Consider the following 17,190-nt stretch of genomic DNA (forward strand, 5'->3'; position numbering starts at 1 on the left):
TGGGTAAAGGGTGAAAAGAGAGAGCCCCAAGGGGAGTAACGATACCAAGGCAGAAAGCAAATCTCAAGCTCCCTGCTCAGTTTCCAAAACCTTCCTCAGCTCTGCCAGGGGCCACTCTAGCATCCATGTTCAAAGCAAAATTATCTTATAGGCATTTTGCTGTCAGGCTAAGACTGGTTTAAGTTTATTTTAGTCTAGGGAAGTTATTGTTCTGATCACGCATTGTTCTTCTTCAGATGTCTTACTGATCAAGGTTTTATTTATAAACTTTTGGCTACTGCTGTTAGAATGTGAAGTTGAAAGATGTGTAAAAAACGTTTTGACAGAACACTTAGTACACTGACTTTTTTCACCCTCCCTTGACCTGGTTTCTGTTCTGCCCTTTTGTTTTTGTTTTTTGTTTTTTGGGATTTTTTTTTTTTTTTTGGTGGTTGTTGTTTTTTGGTTTTTGGATTTTTGATACCTACTGCCTTTTTCAATTAATTTCTCTAGAGACACTTTCTTGATCTAAAGCCCAGCATTCTCAATAAAAATAAATATGTAAGTTATTGGAAGATCTTATCACAGATTGGTCATAGCCAAACATATTTTAAATTACCTATTTTTCACCATTTGGATAAATTGCTTCAAATGAGTAGCAAAAAATGTGAAAGCCTAAAAAAAAACTTTCAGGAAAGTCTGATGAAGAAAGGGAGCAAGAAATAAAGAAAAAAAAACGAACTCAAACAATTTGCCACAAGTCTGGGGTTTTTTTTTTTTTTTTTTTAGCAGTTCTTCATTTTAGATGTAATAAGTCAATGTCTTGGAGTTTGTATAACCTTAATCTTAAACATCCAAAGGGTGAGGGGATTGGAGGGAGGAAAATGATACTTAAGAAGAGTCAGATAGACATAAGGAACAATCAGCTTAAAGATTTTATTATCTGGAACCCCACCATGCTGGTCTGCCCTTTTCAATATGGTGAAGAATATAATTCAGTGTTTAGACTAGATCATGTCTGTCCAGAATTATATTATAAGCCCTCTCTACAAAAAGATTGCCATCTTTTTGCCATCCAAATCAGAAAGGAAGTAAAATTTTCCTTGTTTGCAGTTGACGTGATATTATATAGAGAAAACCTTAAAGACTCCACCAAAAAACTGTTGAAATTGATAGACAAATCAGTAAAGCTGCAGTATACAAAATCAACATACAAAATTCTATTGGGTTTCTATACACTAACAATGAGCTATCTGAAAAAGGAAATTAGGAAAACAATCTTATTTATAATAGTACCAAAAAAAGAAAACACTTAGAAATAAACTTAACTAAAGAGGTGAAACACTTATATGCTGAAAACCACAATACATTAATGAAAGAAATTAAGGAAGACAAAAACAAATGGAAAGACATCTCATGTTTATGGATTGGAAGATTTAGTACTATAAAAATGTCCATACTACCTAAAGCAGACTACATAGTCAATGCAAACTCTATCAAAATCCCAGTGGCATTTTTTTACAAAAATAGAAAAACCACTTATATAATTTACATGAAACCATGAAGGACCCTGAATGGCCAAATTAATATTAAGAAAGAACAAAACTGGAGACATCATACTTCCTGATTTCAAAATATATTACAAAGCTACAATAATTAAAAAAGTACCATACTGACATAAAGACAGACATGTAGTCCACTGGAATAGAGATCCCAGAAATAATTCCATACGTGTATGGTCAACTAATCTTCTACATGAGCACCAAAAATATACAGTGAAAAAATGGTGTTGCGTAAACTGGATATATACATTCAGAAGTATGAAATTGGACCCTTATCTTACACCACACACAAAAATCAAGTCAAAATGGATTGAGGACTTAAAAATAAGGCCTAAACTGTAAAACTCCTAGAAGAAAACATAGAGGGAAAGCCCTATGACATTAGTCTTGGCAATGATTTTATGAATATGACACCAAAACACAGGCAACAAAAGCAAAAATAGAAAAATGGGACTACATCAAACTAAAAAGCTTCTGCACAGCAAAGGAAATAATAAGCGAAGTGATAAGGCAACCTATGGCATGGGAGAAAATATTTGCAAACTCTATATCTGATACACGGTTAATTTACAAAATATATAAGGATACCCTGCTACTCAATAGAGAAAAGCTAATAACCTGATTTTAAAATGGGTTAAAGACTTGAATATATGTTTCTCAAAAGAAGACATACAAGTGGCCAATGTGTATATAAAAATATGCTCAATGTCACTAATAATGAGGGAAGTGAATATCGAAACTGCAGTAAGATACCACCTCATACTCATTAGGATGATTACTATTTAAAAAAAGGCAATAACAATTGTTGGTAAGGATATGGAGAAATTGGAACTCTGGTATATCGTTGGTGGGATCCAAAATGGTACAGCTGCTATGAAAAACCATATGGCAGTTCCTCAAAAAATTAAAAATAGAACTACCATATGATCCAGCAATCCTACTTCTGAATATTATTCCAAAAGAATTGAAATCAGGGTCTCAAGGAGATATTAGTACTCCTATGTTTAGGGCAGCACTATTCACAATAACCAAGGTATAAAACCTACCTTTCTAAATGTCCATGGACAGATAGATGGATTACAAAATGTAGTATACACATACAATGAAATATGATTCTGCCTTTAAAAAGAAGGAAATTCTGCAATATGCAAAACCATAGATAAATCTTGAGAACGTTATGCTAAGTGAAATAAGCCAGTCACAGAAGGACAAATACTTCATGTATCTATCTAAAATAGTCAAACTCATAGAATCAGAGAGTGGAATGGTGGCTGCCAGGGGCGGAGGGAGGGAAAAATTGGGAGTTGCCAATCAATCAGCATAAAGTTTGGTTATGCAAGATGAATAAGTTCTAGAGATTTGTGGAACATCGTGCTTATAGTTAATAAAATTTCAAGCATACAGTATAGTATTATTAAGAGGGTGAATATAATGTCCTTACCACAATAAAATAAAATTAAGGGGAAAAAAGCTGCATTCATTCCACATTCTGTTTTAGGAAAGTGGCTAGAAATGGATACTCTGTTTCCAAAGGGGTCTTTTGGGCTTAGAAGTGCTGGTCCTCATTGAGAAGGAATTAAATTACTCCTAAGGCCCGCCCTTGTATTTAGAAATTGTAATGCTGGTAGCCAGACTGGCACAGAATTCCTGGCCTTATCTAACTTCAGCCTATAATGACTTTCCCTGAGCATCCTGGTAAGCCAGGGTGGAGAGTGAGTATGCCTCCCTCTCTCCACCTGCTATGCAGGAAGACATTTAGTCAGCTCGTGAATTATTAGGTTGGTGCAAAAGTAATTGCAATTTTTGCCATTAAAAGCAATGGCACAAGCACAATTATTTCTCGTAATATGTATATGGAACACCAAGTGCATACAAATTTATTATCAAAATGAATAAACTAAATAGTAGGTAACCATTCAATAATCTGGACCCAGGCTCAGTTTTACAAATAAAGTAACTATGGCCCAAAGCGGTAGTCTAGAGGCGCACAGAACTGTTAGCAGGGTAACCATTGGTCTATGTTACCTTGCTTTGAGTGTCACCCTGGCTGAAGCAGGTTTTGCTGGGAGATTGGTGATCCTGTTCATATGGAAAATGATGCTCTTTTCTTCTCTTAAGATCCTGTGGCTAAAATGCTGTTTAGATTTTAGCTTGTGAAAATGTTGCCTAATATCCAGAACCTACAAAGAACTCAAACAAATATACAAGAAAAAAACAAACAAGCCCATCAAAAAGTGGGGAAAGGATATGAACAGACATTTCTCAAAAGAAGACATTCATACAGCCAACAGACACATGAAAAAATGCTCATCATCACTGGCCATCAGAGAAATGCAAATCAAAACCACAATGAGATACCATCTCACACCAGTTAGAATGGCAATCATTAAAAAGTCAGGAAACAACAGGTGTTGGAGAGGATGTGGAGAAATAGGAACACTTTTACACTGTTGGTGGGATTGTAAACTAGTTCAACCATTATGGAAAACAGTATTGTAAACTAGTTCAACCATTATGGAAAACAGTATGGCAATTCCTCAAGGATCTAGAACTAGATGTACCATATGACCCAGCCATCCCATTACTGGGTATATACCCAAAGGATCATAAATCATGCTGCTATAAAGACACATGCACACATATGTTTATTGCGGCACTATTCACAATAGCAAAGACTTGGAATCAACCCAAATGTCCGTCAGTGACAGACTGGATTAAGAAAATGTGGCACATATACACCATGGAATACTATGCAGCCATAAAAAAAAAGGATGAGTTTGTGTCCTTCGTAGGGACATGGATGCAGCTGGAAACCATCATTCTTAGCAAACTATCACAAGAACAGAAAACCAAACACTGCATGTTCTCACTCATAGGTGTGAACTGAACAATGAGATCACTTGGACTCGGGAAGGGGAACATCACACACCAGGGCCTATCATGGGGAGGGGGGAGAGGGGAGGGATTGCATTGGGGGTTATACCTGATGTAAATGACGAGTTGATGGGTGCTGACGAGTTGATGGGTGCAGCACACCAACATGGCACAAGTATACATATGTAACAAACCTGCACGTTATGCACATGTACCCTAGAACTTAAAGTATAATAATAATAAAAAAAAAAAAAGAAAATGTTGCCTAAGTCAAGTCCTCTCCTGCAAATTTCAGATGTGTTTGTGACCTCCCAGCATGTTCAGTTGGTATTTATTAAAATTTTTATTAAAATGTGTTCACTGAAATCCAAAGAAATTACTTTCAAAAAATAAAGTTTTATAAAAACTTAAATAGAACCTAATTGATTCATGTCTTTATTTATAAGAAGCAGAAATTATTCTACATACAAGTAGCCATATATATAAATTAATAAAGTACACATGTACACATATACACACATATATATAATCTTTAAAAGGAATATATACCTTTTAAGAACGTATAAAAATGCTTACCTAACATAAAGCCAACTTAAAATATCGAGGCAAAAAAATCAAGTCAAAAAAAAGGGGGATGAGTATTTTTGTACAATGTGTATGGAAGAAACTATATGTGTATATGAAACCAACTACACAAATGTTTATACATAAATTTATGCAACAAAAGCTCATTAATTCCCATTCCACACATTTAGCATTTATAATTAGTCTAAATTTCTTGGCACCACATGTAAAATGAAATTCAAATTAGGTGAAATTCTAGTGTAAATAAAAGAAATATTTATACATAAAAAACCAACAGTTTTTAAGTGTCATTTTATTAGTTCTTGTACTCAAAAAATGTCTAGTTATAAGTAACATGTTAAGCAATGCCAAGATTCTATAAGTGTTCTTACTGATAAAACCAATATTCGAAAGTGATGTCAGGTGCGTTGTTATTGTTCATATGTAGAGGATAATAGCATAGATGGTATTATTAATAAAAGCATAGATTCCAAAAGCATAGACTGCCTAGGTTCACATCCTGATTCTGCCGTTTGTGGACTGTGTATGAACTCGAGCAAGTATTTGAAATTTCTATGCCTCTGTTCCCTCATATGTAAAAAAATAATAATAATGTCAAGGTTGGTTGAGAAATAACAAATGGCAGCCTCCTAGCAGCCTCATATTTCCCCACCTGACCTCCGAACCAAATGAGAGCAATGGAGGAAGATGGGGACCAAAATAGCCCCTTTATTACAAAAAAGGCTAGGCAGAAGAACATGGCTCTGGCTCTATTAGCCAAAAGGACTTCCTAAGAATGAGACATACTGAATCTTCGTAGTCTCAGGCAGCACTCAAAAATCAGGCCTGCCTTCTACAGTAACCAAAACAGCATGGTACTGGTACCAAACACATATATAGACCAATGGAACAGAACAGAGGCTTCAGAAATAACACCACACATCTACAACCATCTGATCTTTAACAAACCTGACAAAAACAAGAAATGGGGAAAGGATTAATAAATGGTGCTGGGAAAACTGGATAGCCATATGTAGAAAGCTGAAGCTGAATCCCTTCCTTACACCTTATACAAAAATTAATTCAAGATGGATTAAAGACTTAAATGTTAGACCTAAAACCATAAAAACCCTAGAAGAAAACCTCGGCAATACCATTCAGGCCATAGGCATGGGTAAGGACTTCATGACTGAAACACCAAAAGCAATGGTAACAAAAACCAAAATAGACACACAGGATCTAATTAAACTAAAGAGCTTCTGCATGGAAAAAGAAACTACCATCAGAGTGAACAGGCAACCTACAGAATGGGAGAAAATTTTTGCAATCTACTCATCTGACAAAGGGCTAATATCCAGAATCTACAAAGAACTCAAATAAATTTACAAGAAAAAAACCACCCCATCAAAAAGTGGGCAAAGGATATGAGCAGACACTTCTCAAAAGAAGACATCTATGCAGCCAACAGACACATGAAAAAATGCTCATCATCACTGGTCATCAGAGAAATGCAAGTCAAAACCACAATGAGATACCATCTCACGCTAGTTAGAATGGTGATAATTAAAAAGTCAGGAAACAACAGATGCTGGAGAGGATGTGGAAAAATAGGAATGCTTTTACACTGTTGGTGGCAGTGTAAATTAATTCAACCATTGTGGAAGACAGTGTGGTGATCAAGGACCTAGAACTAGAATTACCATTTGACCCAGAAATCCCATTACTGGGTATATCCCAAAGGATTATAAATCATGCTACTATAAAGACACATGCACACATACATTTATTGTGGCACTATTCACAATAGCAAAGACTTGGAGCCAACCCAAATGTCTATCAGTGATAGACTGGATTAAGAAAATGTGGCACATATACACCATGGAATACTATGCAGCCATAAAAAAGGATGCATTCATGTCATTTTCAGGGACACGGATGAAGCTGGAAACCATCATTCTGAGCAAGGACAGAGAGCCAAACACCGCATGTTCTCACTAATAGTGGGAATTGAACAATGAGATCACTTGGACACAGGACGGGAAACATCACACACCAGGGCCTGTTAGGGGGTGGGGGCGCTGGGGGAGGGATAGCATTAGGAGAAATGCCTAATGTAAATGATGAGTTGATGGGTGCAGCAAACCAACATGGCACATGTATACCTATGTATCAAACATGCATGTTGTGCACATGTACCCTAGAACTTAAAGTATAATAAAACAAATAATAAGGCCTGCCTTATGTAGGATGTACAGCATGGAGGAGTAGAACACATGCTCCGTGTGGACAAACTACTCCTAAGGCAGGGAAAGGAAAGGGTTGGAGAGGCATGTCCAGTTCCTCTTCCCCAGACACTCGTCAGGTAACTCATTCCACTGCCATGGAAAGGAATGAGAAGTGGAATAAGGGGCCAAGAGTATTTAAGGAAAAATTCCTCTTTGTGGAAACTGAAGGCGTCAGGAAGAAGTATTCTCATGTTTCTCTTAGCTTTATTGGAGAATCAAATGAGATGATGCCTGTAAAGTGTGCCCCATATATGGTAAATGTTCAATAAATGTTAGCTATTATTATGATATGTATTATTCTTATTAACTATAGCATTATCAGGATTTCAATGAATGTGACTGGACCCATGGTATGTTCAGAAGCCATCTAGTGGTGCTCTAGAGATCAGAACTGCTTTTAATTTTTTAAGTTCTAAATTCTGATTTTCATTTTATTTGGCTATTAACCCTTAAAATTTGGGTAAATTAGCAAGTGATGTTATTTATTTTTCCTCTTGTCTGGCAACATATTCTACAAAAGGTATTTCTCCATTAACTAGATAGTTCATACATGCAAGTGTGGACGAACTCTTGATCATCTGCTTACAGCTGTGGTCTAAGCTGATACCGCATAGTGTATGGATGTATATACAGATCCTTTTAGTTGGACAAACTGGAGCTGAGTATTTTGGCAGAGCAGAGGCTTTTCTCATCATCAGACACAACATTCTAACTCTTCTCTTTTGAGAGCCCTGTGTTTATATTTTCTTTTCTCCTCCATCTCTCTAAGGGATGTTATATCTTTTGTGTTACGACCCCAAGTTAAATGCCCATAAAATTGTATTGTATTTAAAGCCAAAATTTACCAGGACACAATATGTTTTCTTCACCACACTCTAAACCACAGTATTTCGTGTCCTGGATTGTCTAGTGACTCCATTTTCAGAAGAGACTAAGGTGTAAATATTATACTTTTTCTTTTTTTTTTTTTTTTTTTTTTTTTTGAGACAGAGTCTCGCTCTGTCGCCCAGGCTGAAGTGCAGTGGCCAGATCTCAGCTCACTGCAAGCTCCGCCTCCCGAGTTCCCGCTATTCTCCTGCCTCAGCCTCCCGAGTAGCTGGGACTACAGGCGCCCATCACCACGCCCGGCTAGTTTTTTGTATTTTTTTTAAGTAGAAACGGGGTTTCACCGTGTTAGCCAGGATGGTCTCGATCTCCTGACCTCGTGATCCGCCCGTCTCGGCCTCCCAAAGTGCTGAGATTACAGGCTTGAGCCACCGCGCCTGGCCATATTATACTTTTTCTAGAGGTATAAATACTATAGTTCAACTTTGTCAGCCATGTACCAATAAAGGAGTAATAGGAATGAGCCTTCTATCTCTTTTACCAGGTGTTTAGAGTGACAATCCTCATGTGAAAGTTCCCCCTCCATAGCCTGGCAGTGTCTGCTGGCATCAATTTCTTCAACTACTGTATGCCTGAATAATTGACAGAGCTAAGTGGATGCAGGTTCCTTTTTTTCACCAAGTTCCCCTTGAGTGCTTCAGCAACATGAGGCAATTTATCATGTTTTTTGTGCAACAGTGCATAGACTTTTTAAAGAATGCATTTAGACTTTCTGTTCTTGTTCAGAAAATAATTTTAGTTCTCAGGTTCACAACGTTAAAAGCCCCAATTGGGATAGTTAGACCAGCAGTATCAGCAGGCCCAAGTAACCCAAGTCATAGACCCCCCTATTGCTTTTTTCATTTTGCTTCATTTTCCTTTGAAGAAAGACCCAATTACAAAGGTTTGTGGATTTTTCTAAGGATATTCCCTCCATAGAGGTTACATTCAGCTCTTTAGCAAGAAAAATGCCAGAGCAATTAGTGGCTCTGGGGAACCACTAGCCATTTGTGTACTATTTCAGAAGAACCCATTGTGGGCATCAGTAGCCTCTACACAGAGATTCCTTTCAGAATGCAAATGTTTCTTAACCATTTGGAAGATACCTAAAATTGAAATCAACAGTGATATCCTCACAAGGGCGCTTCTGTTGTATATTCTGCGTTAGAAGATGTCATGGCATGGTTTCTTTTCATCATTCTTCTCTGCTCACCTCCAGCTTGTGAGCTCTCATTTCTCTTTAGCATTCAAGAATGTTCTCTCAGCCTGGTGCAGTGACTCACGCCTGTAATCCCAGCACTTTGGGAAGCAGAGGTGGGTGGATCACTTGAGGTCAGGAGTTTGAGACCAGCCTGACCAACATGGTGAAACCCTGTCTCTATGAAAAATACAAAAATTAGTTGGGTGTGGCGGCAGGCACCTATAATCCCAGCTACTTAGGAGGCTGAGACAGGAGAATCGCTTGAACCCGGGAGGCAGAGGTTGCAGTGAGCCAAGATCATGCCATTGCACTCCAGCCTGGGTGACAGAGCAAGACTCTGTCTTAAAAAAAAAAAAAAAAAAAAACCTGCACATTGTTCACATGTACCCTAGAACTTAAAGTATAATAATAATTTTTTAAAAAAAAGAATTGGATTTAAAAAAAAAAGATGATCTCTGATATACTTCCAGAAAACCTGCTTGCTGCCAAAATGAAGAAACACATATCTGCAAGGAGGTTAGTTATTTCCTAGGTGACATTTTAATAAGAAACCCATTTTTGGATAATATTCCAATTGAAACTAATTCTTTACTATCCCTCCTGGTCAGGAAATAACATGTCCAAATTGATCTAATGTCCTGGTGCCTTGTATACTCTAATGTTTACTATAGTGATCGTGCTACATCTTAAAGGATTATCAATTTGTGAAGAATCAGAAATAACTAATTATAAAGCCAAGAAGAATATTATTTAAACTTTCATTGACTGAGGCATTAGCCTAGGATCTTGCAGGTACTTCTTAGGATTAGGAACAGCTGTTAGTTTCCAGCAGCTATACAAATCGTGCAGGTTAATAAGGTTCTGGTTAACAGAATGCCAGAAAACAGAAATATATTACAGCACTCAAGCATTAATGCAGAATATAATAGTCATGCCTTTCCAAAGAAACAAATAGAGCCTAAACTATTTTAATGGCTTAAATTAAATATACTAAACTTTGGGGGCGTTAACCTTTCAGAAACAGAACAAAATAGCCAAGTAGGAAGAGTTTGGATAGGAGGAGAAGAAAATGTACATTTTGATAATACATGTCAGAAAATAAAGCTTTTGTTATGCTATGGCCATCTGAAGTTTTAAAAGCTTTTAAGTGCAATTGTGCGCTTTTTAACCCTACCATACAACTATTTAGATTTTCAAAACAGAGAATTTAGAAAGGGATGAAGTCTTTCACTTTAAGAAAGCTAAATGATGAGAATACATGGGCACATAGAGTGGAACAACACACACTGGGACCATTCAGTGGGGGCAGGGTGGAAGGAGGGAGAGGACCAGGAAAAATAACTAATGGGTATTAGCTTAATACCTGCGTGATGAAATAATCGTACAACAAACCCCATGACACAAGTTTACCTATGTAACAAACCTGCACATGTACCCCTGAACTTAAAAGCTCAAAAAAAAGAATATATCCAAAAAGAAAAAAAAGAAAAGGCTGACAAGAAGTGGATGGAGAACTCGTACACACTGCAGTGCCCTGTAGCCTGAAGGAGAACTGAAATATCCTTGCTAGGTGGGCCTAAACATTTTTTTCCAGGCACCCAAAACCCTGACCTTGTTAGCCTGGTTTCAAGCGTTCTCTAACCAGCCAACTCTCTTGCATTATTGAAAATAAGAGTTGCATCTCAGAAATTCTTTTTTTGTAACTTTCAGCAAAATATCCATTGCATAAAGTACTGTTGTGTATTATTCTATCTATCTTCTCATATTCTTCGCTTAAAATTTCATTTAGAAAGTCATATACTTTGAAAACAGGGAACAACGACTTGCCATTCTTATTCCCCTGTGGTTTTAATTCAGAGTTAATTCTACCTCTGTTTTTTTATCCCAATTTGAAATTTAGAGTTTCCAGAAATGAAAGTTCTAAGATAGCCTACCTTCAAGACAGAAGGACTTGGAGAAAAGACATCTTTGTTGACATAACCATTCCACACACATCCTTTTCCAGTGAAGTTGTCCTATAACGTTCAGTAACCTGCCTGGGCTTATGTCAGTTGGTTATTTCTATTAACTTCAGCTGAAACTGTAATATAAGTTATTCTTCAGGTGATTCCCATTTGTAAAATAAAACTATTCAATTTTCTTTTTTTCTGTATAAGAAACTAATTTTCTCACAAATAAAATTATTTAATATGTAAAAACCATTTAGAATATTTTTAAATATTCCAAGTAATCCTTAGAGGTTTTTTTTTTTTTTATATACTTTGAATTCAAAGATCTTCTGCATCCTCCTAAATAAAAGGAGTTCTTTTCATGGAACCCATGTGCTTTAACAATGTTGTTATCACTAGACAATGCCTTAGAGAGCAAGTTGGGTACTGACTAGTGACTGCTGGGAGATACAGAGGGAACAGAAATTTGAAAAAATTTTCAAATCACCAACTTTACCTTTTAAAAATTATTCTTGGCAGGGTGTAGTGGCTCACGCCTGCAATCCCAACACTTTGGGAGGCTGAAAAAGGCAGATCATGAGGTCAGGAGTTCAAGACCAGCCTGGCCAACATGGTGAAATCCCATCTCTACTAAAAACACAAAAAATTAGCTGGGCATGGTGGCATGTGCCTGTAATCCCAGCTACTTGGGAGGCTGAGGCAGGAGAATTGCTTTAACCTGGGAGGTAGAGGTTGCAATGAGCCAAGATCACCCCACTGCACTCCAGCCTGGGTGACAGAGTGAGACTCTGTCTCAGGCAAATAATAATAATAATAATATTCTCCCAAGTACTTGTAATCTGTTGTCTAATCATAACAAATTTGCTTCTGTTAAATGTCAACTAAATATGAACCCATCTTCAACTAGATTTGAGACTGTGATATTGACCTCCGTGAACCATATTTCAGAGTGTATTACAGCTCCTTTAACTGTTCATTCATTTTCCCATTTTCAAACATATTTTAGTGCCTATTATGTAGTTGCACTATTTTAGTTGCTACATATTTGATAATGAACCAAAGACTTTTTTTTTATGTTCCTGCATACAAGTGCAGGTTTCTTACATAGGTGAATGTGTGCCATGGTGACTTGCTGCACCTATCACCTAGGTATTAAGCCTAGCATGCATTAGCTATTTTTCCTGATGTGCTCCTTCACCCTGCCTGACCCGACAGGCCCCAGTGTATGTTGTTCACCCCGTGTCTGTGTGTTCACATTGTTCCACTCCTTCTTGTGAGACCATGCGGTGTTTGGTTTCTGTTCCTGCATTAGTTTGCTGAGGATAATGACTTCCAGCTCCATCCATGTCCCTGCAAAAGACATGATTTCACTCCTTTTTATGGATGCATGGTATTCCATGGTATATATGTACCACATTTTCTTTATCTAGTCTATCATTAATGGGCATCTAGGTTGATTTCATGTCCGCTATTGTGAATAGTGCTGCAATAAACATATGCATACATGTGTCTTTATAATATAATGATTGATGTTCCTTTGGGTATACCCAGCAATGGGATTGCTGGGTCAAATGCTATTTCTGGTTCTAGGTCCTTGAGGAATTGCCACACTGTCTTCTACCATGGTTGAACCAATTTACATTCTCACCAACAGTGTAAAAGTGTTCCCATTTCTCCACAACCTCACCAGTATCTGTTGCTTCTTGGGTTTTTAATAATCACCATTCTGACTGGCATGAGATGGCATCTCATTGTGGTTTTGATTTGCATTTCTCTAATGATGAGTGATGTTGAGCTTTTTTCATGTTTGTTAGCTGCATAAATGTCTTCTTTTGGGAAGTGTCTGTTCATATCCTTTGCCCACTTTTTAATTGGTTTGTTCGTGTTTTTTTCTTGTAAGTTTGTTTAAGTTTCTTGTAGATTCTGAATATTTGAGCTTTGTCGGATGGATAGATTACAAAACTTTTCTCCCATTCTGTAGGTTGTCTGTTCACTTTGATGATAGTTTCTTCTGTATAGAAGCTGTTTAGTTTAATTGAATCCCATTTGTCAATTTTTGCTTTTGCTGCAATTGTTTTTGATGTTTTCCTCATGAAATCTTCGCCCGTGCCTATGTCCTGAATGGTATTGCCTAGATTTTCTTTTAGGGTTTTTATAGCTTTGAGTTTTACATTTAAGTTGGACCAAAGACTCTTTCTTCAGAAAGTGTATAGTCTCTTAATTGAGATAATACTTGTAAATAAATAACTGTAACAATGTAAAAAGTAACCAGGACCCTAAACTAGGAATTGTCAACAACTATGAAAGTGCAGAGACAGGCAGTGTTACAAATCAAGAAGAATTTGAGATGGCTTGCTCTGTGGAGGATGTTACATTTGGCTTGAGTGCTAAAAGATATTTAACAATGGAACATTTAGGGAAAATCATGGCAAATACTCCAAAGAAAAGAGAAAAAAAGAAAGATCCAAAAACTTGGAGTCATGTGAGGTTCAACCCAGGTGTAAAAGTAAGTGGGGTTTGGGTTACAGAGTTTTTGATACCCGACTAAGATGCCTGCCTGTTCTTTAACGTCCAGTAGGGAGCCAGCAAAAATGTTGGGCTTGATGATCTAGGCAATCATGTGTAACCTGGATTCGAGTGAGGGTAAACTGAAGGCAGAGAAAAGTTAAGACTCTTTATGAGAAGTATTGAAGGCCTAAAGTAGGGGAGTGTCAATAATACCTACCTATGCAGAAAGAGTACACAGGTAGATTAGAGAAGCATGGCAACACTTGGGATGTGGGTCAAAGAAAAGAATCAAATATGACCCACAGTTTTGAACTATTATTCTGTAAAAAAAAAAGACAAATAACTAAAGGAGAGTTCTCCCAGGCAGACTTTCTACTTGTCACCCCTCTTGGTTTCTGTCTCCTCCAGACCTGCCCTATAGAGCCATGTACCTGCTAAAAAGGAAGAAAGTAGCTACCCATTCCTGTATTGTTCAGTAAGTTGTGGCAAATCAAGAGTTATATAGCAACCCTCTTGCCAGCTTCAGGAATTATTTGACCGTGATAGTCACAGAACTCTAACTCAGTGTGGCTAAGCTATATACCCTGGAAACAGTAACCCACCATGAGGCATAGCCCTTGCCTGCTTTGCAACCTCAGCGTGATCACTTTCTACAGCCCAGTAACTGATCTCCCTATAGTTCCTCAAACACAGCAAGCCTCTTTCCAACACCAGAATCTTTGCACATGCTGTTCCCTGTAACATCTTTCACACCAATTTCACTTGTCTAGTTTTTAGTCTGTTTTTGGCCTTAGTTTAAATGTTGCCCCCTCAAGAGGCCTTACCTGACCACCTTTTCTAAAGAAGGGCCAACTCTTTATTTTCTATCTGAGCCTTTAGTTTCTTTCCTAGTTAGTACATACTACAACATACTCATTTTCTTTTTGCCTCTTCTCCTGACAAAACATTAGCTCCATAATAACATAAACCATGTCTCTTCTCTTGGTCACTGTATCCCTAGCACCAAGAACAGCGCTTGGTACTTCATAGGAGATATTCAATAAGCAATTGTTGAAGGAATTAGTGAATGAGTGGATGAACCCACTTGTTCAGAAAGCTTTGTATAACCAAAAAATAGGATCCTGAGTAATTCAATGAAATATTCAAAGAGATAACAACGGCTACTTTTCTTTTTTAATTTTCAAAGTAACCTCTTCCTATAAAGTGTATTTATAGAATTACCACAGTAATATTTGGGAAATTGAATGTAAGTATTCTCCAGGATTTCTTAATTTCCATAAAAGCTCTGTGGTGCCACAATATATTGCAGTGTTTTTCAGCCTTATTAAAAATGAAATCAAATGGAGAATAGAATAGAAAATATCAGCATGCATTGCATGTGGTAAGCATAGTTTCAAGAAACTTTTTTTATTGATACATAATAATTGCACATATTTATGGCAAACATATAATGTGAGGTTTTGATACATATTTATTGTGTAAAAATTAAAACAGAATATTTAGTGTATCCATCACCTCATATATTTATCATTTCTTTGTGGCAAGAACATTCAAAATCCTCTCTTCTAGCTATTTTCGAATGTATAATATAATGTTGTCAACTAATAGTCACCCTACTGTGCAATAGAACACCAAAAATAATTCCTCCTCTCTAACTGTAACTTTGTACCTGTTGACCAGTCTCTACCTATCCTTCTTCCTCAGTCCCTCCCAAGCCTCTGATAACCAGTATTTTACTCCACTTCTATGAGATCAGCTCCTTTAGAATCTATGTATAAGGGAGATCACGTGATATTTGTCTTTCTGTGCCTGGCTTATTTCACTTAACACAATGTCCTCCAGGTTCATTCATGTTACTGCAAATAAAAGGATTTCATTCTTTTGATGGCTGAATAGTATATGCTTATATAACATTTCATTTATCCATTCATCCACTGATAGACATTAGGTTGATTCTATACCTTGGCTATTGTGAAGAGTGTTGTAATAACATGGGAGTTCAGAGATCTCTTTGACATACTGATTTTATTTCCTTTGGACATATACCCAGTAGTGGGATTGCTGAATCATATTGTAGTTCTATTTTTAATTTTTTTAGGAACCTCCAAATTGTTTTCCATATGGCTGTACCAGTTTACATTTCCACCAATAGTGTATTATAGTTCCCCTTTCTCTATATCCATACCAGTAAAACAAAGAAAAAGAGGGAGAAAAGATGAAACTTTTCTGTGGCAGGGGAAGAGGGAGGATCCCTGTGTAACAATATTTTTTATCATGATTCAAAGTCAGTACACACTCTAGTGTTTGCCATATTATCCTTTTGTGGCTGCTGTCATAGCTCCTCAAAGCCAGCCTTGAATTGTTATTTTGCAGTATTATGATTCCTTATAACCTATTTGTAATGGAAGCCTTCCCACAAATGCACTCAAAATTTCCATTTCTTAATATTTTCTTATAGATCAACCTACCTTAACCTCCTTCAGGATGCTTGGACTCACAGTAAAGTGCATTCCCAGAGTTTCTTTCAATGTAGGGTGCTGGGCTGCTTTTACCTTAACCAGCAACACACACACACACACACACACACACACACACACACACACACATTCAGAGTGAAAGTGGTAAGATTTGCTGTTTTTTAAATCAAGAATAATTTGAAACAATGATTTGACAGGCAATGGAAACATTTGCTAAGTTAAAAATTTGTTGACTTATCTTTTTTTTTTTTTTTTTTTTCTTGTGTTTTTCTCTCTTTCTCTCCCAGCTGCCTGCCTTGTGCTTGGCTGTATGATCTTCCCTGATGGCTGGGACTCAGATGAAGTAAAACGGATGTGTGGAGAAAAGACAGACAAGTACACTCTTGGGGCCTGCTCAGTCCGCTGGGCATATATCCTGGCTATTATTGGAATTTTGGATGCCCTGATCCTCTCGTTTCTAGCATTTGTGCTTGGTAATCGACAAGACAGCTTGATGGCAGAGGAACTGAAGGCAGAAAATAAAGGTAAGATTGCTTTAGGGAACTCTCACCTGGATGCCTCAAGCACAAAAAAATGGTGCTTTCCATTCTTTCACCTCAAATACTACTGCTTCCCCTGTGGTTCTAATTTGCTGCCTCTTTTAATACTGTGTAGTTTGCAGACTTTACCCCATACTCAACTCAAGAAGTTTATACAATACAAATATAATATTATACTTACTTATCTTTCTGAAGCTCCCTTAGTCCATTGTTATTATTTTGATGCATTTTTTCCAGTTTCTTCTTCCCTACTCCTCTGATTTCAGGTTTACCATTAGAACTTAATGGCTAATATGTAACTGTGGATGGTGTCCATTTGGTTGAATGGAAAGTACTTTCTCTCCATGTATTCAGCTATGTTTCAGATTGAAATAATTGCCTGGAGAAT

At 37.1% G+C, this 17,190-nt stretch overlaps 1 protein-coding gene across 2 annotated transcripts in view; it reads left to right on the top strand.

Moving 5' to 3' along the window:
- The window catches only part of LHFPL3 (LHFPL tetraspan subfamily member 3), a 566,970-nt gene that overhangs the window by 375,620 nt on the left and 174,160 nt on the right, over window positions 1–17,190 (top strand). For both annotated transcript variants that reach the window (XM_023192547.2, XM_023192548.2), the window contains exon 2: window positions 16,551–16,787. In XM_023192547.2, the coding sequence (XP_023048315.1) occupies window positions 16,551–16,787 (237 nt within the window). The remainder of the gene's footprint in view (window positions 1–16,550; window positions 16,788–17,190) is intronic.

This window comes from Piliocolobus tephrosceles, chromosome 8 (genome assembly GCF_002776525.5).
Source record: "Piliocolobus tephrosceles isolate RC106 chromosome 8, ASM277652v3, whole genome shotgun sequence".
Taxonomy (NCBI): domain Eukaryota; kingdom Metazoa; phylum Chordata; class Mammalia; order Primates; family Cercopithecidae; genus Piliocolobus; species Piliocolobus tephrosceles.